General features: G+C 36.6%; 1 protein-coding gene across 5 annotated transcripts; it reads left to right on the top strand.

Annotated features, from left to right (window-relative positions):
- The first annotated feature begins 1,558 nt into the window (after window positions 1-1,558).
- On the top strand, window positions 1,559-6,897 carry LOC145119818 (protein ENHANCED DISEASE RESISTANCE 2-like). 5 transcript variants are annotated; one of them, XM_079055563.1, is made up of 22 exons: window positions 1,559-1,661; window positions 1,792-2,163; window positions 2,375-2,449; window positions 2,685-2,738; window positions 2,841-2,906; window positions 3,109-3,212; window positions 3,328-3,395; window positions 3,480-3,593; window positions 3,678-3,718; window positions 3,810-3,910; window positions 4,013-4,108; window positions 4,222-4,286; window positions 4,368-4,439; window positions 4,553-4,923; window positions 5,023-5,056; window positions 5,140-5,294; window positions 5,379-5,480; window positions 5,560-5,604; window positions 5,711-5,851; window positions 5,926-6,021; window positions 6,230-6,331; window positions 6,522-6,897. In XM_079055563.1, exons 2-22 carry the CDS (start codon window positions 2,020-2,022, stop codon window positions 6,627-6,629), a joined length of 2,154 nt encoding a protein of 717 aa, XP_078911689.1. In that variant the 5' UTR covers window positions 1,559-1,661; window positions 1,792-2,019; the 3' UTR covers window positions 6,630-6,897. The 5 variants fall into 5 exon arrangements, with proteins under 5 accessions (XP_078911689.1, XP_078911687.1, XP_078911688.1 ...); XM_079055561.1 differs by having other exon boundaries at window positions 5,137-5,294; XM_079055562.1 differs by having other exon boundaries at window positions 3,477-3,593.
- Window positions 6,898-8,666: the final 1,769 nt, after the last annotated feature.

Raw genomic sequence — 8,666 nt, 5'->3', positions numbered from 1 at the left:
GGTTTAAAAACGTCATAGATGGTCCCTGTGCTTTCAAAACTTTTGACGATTGGTCATTATTGCTAAATCCGTTAACTGAAGGGTATTTTCGTCATTTCACTACCATAGGGACCATTTATGATGCTTTTTCTTATTTTTTAAAAAAAGAAAATAATATGCAAAAGGTCTCTCTCTCTCTCTCTCTCTCTCTCTCTCTCTCTCTCTCGGAAAAACACCCCTTTTAGACTCCCCCACCCTATTCTTCATATTCTCGTGTCTATTCACCAACAACCTCCCTTCCCTTATGTCCATCATTTTTCGATCACTCGACAGTTATTCAAGGGAGCTAGTGGGTTTCTTGGTACAGGTTACTGAGTGAGAAAGAGAATCAAGTGAGAGAGGGGAGAAATTTAGAACCAGAAAATAGAGCAGGGTTTGTGATTCGATTCAGCCACCGCTAGTGCCAAAGTTTGATCAGATCGATTCAGGCTCTTTTCTATTCGCTTTCTTTCATCATTCTACTTTCATGTTCCTTTTTATAATTTGTCGCCTGTAGATTGGATTTGGTTATAAGGAGGCTGTGATGATTTTGTTTTTTGTAGTTGATCTGAGCATTAAATTGGGGAAATGGTGAAATTTCATCCTGTATCTTGGCGGGGCAACCATTGTTGCAGCCATGGCGGTGTGGCCCATTTTTCCGATCAAAATAACAGATCTGAGCCTTAAATGTTAATGTTACTGTTGATTTCTTGATTCCAATGAGGATTATCAGAGAATCCATTGCTAGTTTAGGTAGTCTTGTTCCTATATTGGTTTCAGAAGGGGGCTAACACCATGGATGTGGGTCGATCCGTTTTGGGCCAAATGGAACCCAGAACCTGTTTAGATGCAGGAACATGGGGGACAATGGGTGTTGGTTTAGGGTATTGTATTGCAGCAGCAATAGCTTCGCCTGATCGGCTTGTGGTTGCTGTTGAAGGTGATTCTGGGTTCGGATTCAGTGCCATGGAAGTCGAGGTTTGCTTTCTTTTTCTTTTTTTCTTCCCTTGAATCTAACTTCTTCTTTTTTCAAGTGCATTTTTGTGGGTGTGTTTGTGTGTTTTTCCTTTAATTGCAGGTTGAGAAGAAGGGGCAGAGAACGAGATGGCCACCTGCAGATCTAAAATGGAAATAGAAATTGGGGAAGGGAAATGAGGTGATGTATCTAGGTGATGACGAGAGAGAGAGAGAGAGAGAGAGAGAGAGAGAGAGAGAGAGAGAGAGAGAGAGAGAGAGAGAGAGAGAGAGAGAGAGAGAGAGAGAGAGAGAGAGAGAGAGAGAGAGAGAGAGAGAGAGAGAGAGAGAGAGAGAGAGATTTTATTTAATTATGTTTATTTTTTTAAATACAAGAAAACATCATAAATGGTCATTGTGGTAGTGAAATGACGAAAATACCGTTCAGTTAACGGACAAAAGTTAACGGAGTTAGCAATAAGGACCAATCGTCAAAAGTTTTGAAAGCACAGGGACCATTTATGACGTTTTTAAACCAGGGAGACTAAACTTCAGATTTTGGGAACGACTATTTATGATGTTTTCCATTTGATAATCCCATTGTCTGACCCTCTCTCTCTCATATTCCCCACACTACATACTGCTTGCAGGCCGACATCATCAACTGCCGTGAACAGTAAAGACTGATCGTATGTTTTCGTCTCCTTTAAGTTACACACACTCCAACACACACACACATACATACGAATTATTTGTTCCTATACGTCAGCCACCGAATAGTAACGTCAAATATTTTGTCAATTTCACCCAACCTTGCAGGCCGATTTTGACTTATGTCGTAGTTTGACCGGAATATCTAGGTTCATCAGATCGACGATGTTGATTGGATTTTGAAGAGATATATTCTTGAGTTTTTGGAGTGTGGGGTTTAGGTTTATGGGTTTAAATGATTACGTTACGTATAGTGATTGATTAAGTTTTGGGGTGAAGGGTTTAAGGCAATGACTAGTGGTTATTGATAATTGAGGATCAGAAACGCAGATTAAGATGTCGAATTCGAAAGTAGTGTATGAAGGGTGGATGGTGCGGTATGGGAGGAGGAAAATCGGGAGATCTTTTATACATATGCGGTATTTTGTGCTGGAATCGAGATTGCTTGCTTATTACAAGAGGAAGCCTCAAGATAATGTGGTAAGAATCAACAGTGAAGTTGAACTGGATTACCGAATGCATGCACTATGCTGTATGCTTTACAATTTTGCATTTGTGTTTGTTGTTTCTTCAGTAATCAGGATTTTGCGTTTCATAAATCGTAGTGAATTTTGGTTGGAAGCATTACCTGTTGGGGCAGATGAAATGTATTTATACTTGTTGTATTACATTTGACTGTGGGTTTCATTAGGTTCCAATCAAGACATTGGTTATCGATGGCAACTGTAGAGTGGAGGACCGAGGCTTAAAAACCCAACAAGGACTTGTAAGTTTCTTTTAATCCACCTTTTTAATGTATGTGTTGATATGTGGATTGGAACTTAAATATCTTGGAGCATATAGGACACATGTCTTGTTTCTGAAGCTTGGTTGTATTGCTAGTTTAGAAGGATTATGCCATGTTGTAGTGTTGTCTTTTCAGTAATGGAGCATGAAGTAGTTTGCTTCCTGTTGTTGGCATATTGTGCTAATTTTACTTCACTTGTTTTTTGGGGGAACAGATGGTGTATGTTTTGCTTATATACAACAAGAAAGAGAAATACCATCGGATGACTGTATGTGATCTTTTTCTCCTTTCTTCTTTATGTATAAGGAAAAGGAACCATTTTTAATTTGCAACTGTTTGGTGTTGAATAAATTGTCTCTTTTGTATATAGATGGCAGCTTTTAACATCCAAGAGGCACTTATCTGGAAAGAAAAAATAGAATCTGTTATCGATCAGGTATCTTTTCTTACAAACTCATATTATTGGTATAACCAGATCTTTTCTTACAAACTCATATTATTGGTATAACCAGATCTTTGCTAGCTATTGTTTTAATGTTCATTTTATCTCAAGAAAAACTTTGACATGTATGTATGATCAAGTCTTGTCATTTCCACCTACTGATCACATACATCTTTGACTTTTAAATGACTTGAAGCATCAGGAGTCCCTAGCTGCTAATGGGAATAAATATCAGTCTTTTGAATATAAATCTGGAATGGATAGTGGAAGAAATGCTTCCTCATCAGATCAGGAAAGTCAGTAAGTAAACTTCACATGTATTCTGCATTTGATTGTTAATATTACACATCTATACACTTTATAGCCATTATCTCGTGTTTCTTTAAGTATAGTTTTAGCTGTTCCTGGTTTGTAGGTATAGTGCTGCTGAAGATGAAGATGATTCAAATCCAAGTTTACTTCGAAGAACAACAATTGGAAATGGTATAATTGGTTTCTTCATTTGTTTAATCACTCTTTTGCATGCTTTTCTACCTTTTCTATAGCTCCTTTATCTGGCATTAGCAGGTCCTCCTGAATCTATATTGGATTGGACTCAAGAAAGTTCTACATTAGCAAGCCAAAATGCAACTAATCAAGCAATTTCTAGGAAACACTGGAGGCTTCTTCAATGCCAGAATGGTAACATAGTCTTATTAACTACTCTGTTACTTGAACTAATGGACTAAAGGGTATTAATGGGATTTCTCTTGTTAAAATTTCCAGGACTTCGTATCTTTGAAGAGCTTCTTGAAGTTGATTTTCTTGTAAGGATTATCTGCTTATATCTCTGTTCTTGCATTTACATAATTACAACACTGTAATAGGAAAAAAAATTCATGTTATTTTTTTATGCAGCCAAAGAGCTGTAGTAGGGCTATGAAGGCTTCTGGTGTTGTGGAAGCCAGTTGTGAAGAAGTATTTGAGCTTATAATGAGTATGGATGGAACACGTTCTGAGTGAGTTTTGTTGAAAATTCATTTATGCTTTAGTGTTCCTTTTTTTATATAATTATCTTCTCTCCATAGCATGATATATTTTTGTTCATTAAACATATGCAGGTGGGACTGTAGTTTCCAAGATGGTAGCCTAGTTGAGGAGGTGGATGGACATACAGCTATTCTTTATCACAGGCTTCAGCTCGATTGGTTCCCAACGTAATACTTTTATTGTTTTTATTTTATTATTACTATTTTTCTTGGTTATATAAAGAAACAGAAAGCTTTCTCATACTTTTAACAGATTTGTATAATTGAAATTGATATTTCAGGTTTGTATGGCCACGTGACCTTTGTTATGTGCGATATTGGCGCCGAAACGATGATGGAAGTTATGGTGAGTGAATGCATTTACCATTTTACCCTTGCTGCTTCTCTTATCATATTTAGATATATGTATGTTTTTGTCATCTTGCAGTTGTGCTGTTTTGCTCAAGGGAGCATGAAAACTGTGGTCCACAACCAGGATATGTTCGGGCTCATATTGAGAGTAAAATTTTCCCTTCATTGAAACTCTTCTTAGAGGCTTTTTCTCTTAGCATATGATTTATGTAATATTATGTAATGCTTACTATTATGTGTTTGTATGTGAGCTTGATTTAGGTGGAGGGTTTAATATTTCTCCATTGAAAGCTCGAAATGGGAGGCCAAGAACACAGGTTCAGCATCTTATGCAGATTGATCTGAAGGGATGGGGTGTGGGTTATGTGTCATCATTTCAGCAGCATTGTTTGCTACAAATGTTAAATAGTGTTGCTGGACTTCGGGAATATTTTGCTCAAACAGATGGAAGGACTGTTCCTCCAAGAATTCCAGTTATGGTTAATATGGCATCATGTAATGTTCCCTCAAAGGAGACACATAAAAACCAGATGACTTCCATTCATGATCGAAATCAGTCCCTAGATAATGCTGCAAAAATGATGGATGAGTACTCAGATGAAGATGAAGACTTCCAAATCCCTGATGAAGAGGTTAGGACTTAGGAATAAGGCTTATTTAATTTATATTACAATGTTTTCTTCACTGGAAGACCAAATACCAACATCTATCTGGATATAAAATGTTTTCAGGCATATCGTGTTGAGCAGGAGATGAAAAGGGCAGGTTAGAAAGTATTCATTAATATATTGTTAGAAAGTGTTTTGTTTTTTTTTTAGCTGATATGATGGATCCATGTGTTAAAGAAGTTGTTGAAGAAGAAGCTATTGTTGAAATGGACTTGTCGTGCTTTTCGGGCAACCTTAGGCGAAATGACAATGAAAGTGGGCGTGATTGTTGGAGAATATCTGATGGGAACAACTTTAGGGTGCGTAGTAAGCGTTTTTGCTATGATAAATCAAAGGTTTGTATCACAATTTTTGTATATCTTTTTTCTTCCTCTTAAGTCTTAAGTCTTAACTTTTCCCTTTCTAAATCTAATCTAAAGATGCCTGGGGGAAAACATCTTATGGATCTTGTTGCTGTTGACTGGTTTAAAGACACCAAAAGAATGGACCATGTTGCTAGACGCCCAGGTTGTGCAGCACAAGTAAGTAGTTATGATTTGTGAAGTTGTTAATTCTACAGGTTCTTTATTCTAACATGTTTATATACTTATTTCTGTATAGGTTGCTGCTGAAAAAGGGCATTTTTCCATGGTGTTCAATCTCCAAGTAAGTAATCATGTTGTTTGTAATGTTATGTATTATGTATTATGTATTATGTATTATGTATTATGTAGGGAAGAAATAAGAGTCTTTCTACTGTTGACTGTTGAAGGTACCTGGTTCCACAAACTACAGCATGGTTTTCTATTTTGTGAGCAAGGAATTAGTACCTGGATCTCTTGTGCAACGTTTTGTTGATGGTGATGATGAGTTTCGTAATAGTAGGATGAAGCTCATACCATCAGTCCCCAAGGTATTTGACTTAAGTTTGACCATGATACTATATAGTTTTTGACTTATCTTTTGACATCATGTTAATACTTATAGGGCTCCTGGATTGTACGACAGAGTGTTGGAAGCACACCTTGCTTACTTGGAAAAGCAGTTGACTGTAACTATATCCGTGGTGCCAATTACTTAGAAGTAAATCATACCTCCTTTTCTCTCTTCTCTTCTTGCCTAATCAATGCATTAAGTCAAAATGAAATAGTGACTAAGGGGCTGTTTCTTTTTTGACCTAATGAGCTTAGTAGGTTAAGCACTTTAAACTGGAAAGCTATGGATGGTTGTTTCTTTGACTTAATCTGGACAGAACTAACTTTGTTCAAATGTTTTTTAATGTGGTTGGCAGGTTGATGTTGATATTGGTTCTTCTACTGTAGCTAATGGTGTATTGGGTCTTGTAGTTGGTGCCATCACTAGCCTTGTTGTGGACATGGCTTTCCTTGTACAGGTAGGTCTCTTAACTCCTTTCACCTTCTACTTTAATTCCAACTCTTCTATAGCTTTTTAGCCTAACCTATTTATTAATTATTATAGCATCTTATTTTCATAATCTTTTTCTTATTATATAATAAATATTACTTTCTTATAAGACAATAGATTTTTACCTTGTGATGTTTATTTATTTATTTATTTATCAGGCAAACACTATAGACGAATTGCCAGAGAGACTAATTGGTGCTGTTCGTGTTTCCCATTTAGAGCTATCATCTGCTATTGTTCCAAAGTTGGAACCCGACACAAGTTAAATATACAAACTTCAATGTGGTTACTTTATAATCTGTGTTTACAGCTTAATCAAATCATTTGTCAATGAATGAGTAAGGCCCTGTTTAAGTAAAAAAATATTTGACAAATTGATGGCAGACTTGGGGAAATGGAAGGAAAAAAAAAAATAAACAAGGGCAGATTTGTAACAAGTTAGGATTTGGTACTTGCATAGAAGAAGATGTTAAGCTGTTCAATACAAAGTTGTAAATGGCATTGTTCTTAATTTCAGATCTTGTTACATGCGTATGGTTTCCTCTCCCCCTTGTCATATTATTAATACACAGTGATTCAAAGATTGTTTTCATAAAACAATGAAGAATGCCAAAACTTCATTAGTTAGTTGATACAACGTCTTATGCATTTGGAAAATACACAAGAGCTAGGTTTGAATTTGATCATGACTTCTATTATGAACAACACAGTACAACCATAATATATACTATACTAATACAAATACAAACACACTAATTATAGTAACACATAACTCACACAACATAAAACATTTTGTTTTTAGGTATGTGTGCTCATTAAAAACTATGAACTCATCTTGTCTATGTAATTAGCATCACGTAGCGCTCTCCTACCACTTGAAAAGCTAAACGACCTTGCATTCATCAACATAGGTATAACCGGTTATAAGCTCACATCTACCATCTTAGATAACATATGACATCAAAAGTCTAAGTAACACTCTGGTACACCTTAGACAAGTACTAGAGACCTATAAGACCCTCTAAAGAAAATCAATACTAAAACACACTTTTCATGGATCGTGTCTCGGAACCCCCCGCCCCAATCACATGACTTGATGCCCCCGACCACAAAAAAGGAAAACTCCCAATTTGGCCACAGTTTCGATCATATTTCATCGCAATAGTTTGTTTATTGATTTTCTATTTATCCGGGGTGTATGGTGATATCATAATGTAACGTCCGCAGATTCGGACTAGTCAATTTAGAGATAATGAGCGTCAAAAATGACTTTTTAACGGAACATTATTTAGAAGGAATAATCTTAACCAAGTTATAATATATTTCACAAGAGTTCCGTACATATAAAGAACGCTGAAATCCGAGTTATAACGAAGAAGTTATGACTCATCAAAGTTTTACGGCAAAACCGGCACGACACCGCGTAACGTAAAAAGTGAATTTTTGATAAATTACTTTTTAGCCTTAGCAATCTAAACGAAAGTCGTAGTATACGTTAAAACGAGAACGTGCATAAAAAGAACGTCCAAATCTGACTTCGTATGAGGAAGTTATGATTTTTCTAAGATTTAGCATAGCAATGCACAGTCTGGAATTCGAATTTTAGATCAATCGATTTTTAGCCGACACAACCTAAATGAGAATTGAAGATCTCATTAATAGGAGCTCAACGATAAAAAGACAGTCGAAAACGGAGTCCGTATGTAGAAGTTATGAATTTTACACGGTCGTTAACCGTGTAATCTTCTCATACTGTTAAATTTAAAATCGGTTGAGAATTAGCCAACGGAGTCTAAACGAAAGTTGTAGAGTAAGTCTCAACGTACGCGTGGATATAAAGAACGTCGAAAACGGAGCTCGTATGCGAAAGTTACGGAATTTAGAAGTCAGAACGGTGCTGATGCGAAAGGGGTGACGTGACTTAATCTGAACCATTGCTTTCTCCCCAAGCCTTGCCACCAGAGGGTGACATGTGGCACCAACTCGACGAGTTGGAGGCCAAAACTCGACGAGTAGGTCCAAAATTCAGCCTATAAATAGCATGCGAGACTGTCTTCACTTCTCACACCAAAACCCCTTCACTTCTCTCTAAGCCTCCCAAAACCCTCCTAAAGCCCTAGTAACCTTAAGGTGCTGGAGGAAAGCCCCGGAGCGCCCAAAGTGTAACATCCCAAAATTTCAGACCAAAAGTTTCAGATTTAAATAAGTTGTTATAAAAACCAATAGTATAAAAACATCCATAATATTATCCAATGTCAAAACCAGTGTGTCAATAATCAAAACATGTCATCATAAAATAATAT

This window comes from Lactuca virosa, chromosome 6 (assembly GCF_052849685.1).
Source record: "Lactuca virosa cultivar CGN04683 chromosome 6, Lactuca_virosa_CGN04683_v6, whole genome shotgun sequence".
NCBI classification, from domain to species: domain Eukaryota; kingdom Viridiplantae; phylum Streptophyta; class Magnoliopsida; order Asterales; family Asteraceae; genus Lactuca; species Lactuca virosa.
Note: the sequence above shows the minus strand (reverse complement) of the source record. Positions and strands in the feature narration are given on the sequence as shown.

What these genes read in the sequence shown, in the direction of transcription:
- LOC145119818 (XM_079055560.1), top strand. Translation starts at nt 2,020, where the DNA reads ATGTCGAATTCGAAAGTAGTGTATGAAGGGTGGATGGTGCGGTATGGG. An exon ending in TCCAAATCCCTGATGAAGAG is followed by an intron (nt 4,924 to 5,022) that starts GTTAGGACTTAG and finishes AAATGTTTTCAG; the next exon opens with GCATATCGTGTTGAGCAGGA. An exon ending in TCATACCATCAGTCCCCAAG is followed by an intron (nt 5,852 to 5,925) that starts GTATTTGACTTA and finishes TAATACTTATAG; the next exon opens with GGCTCCTGGATTGTACGACA.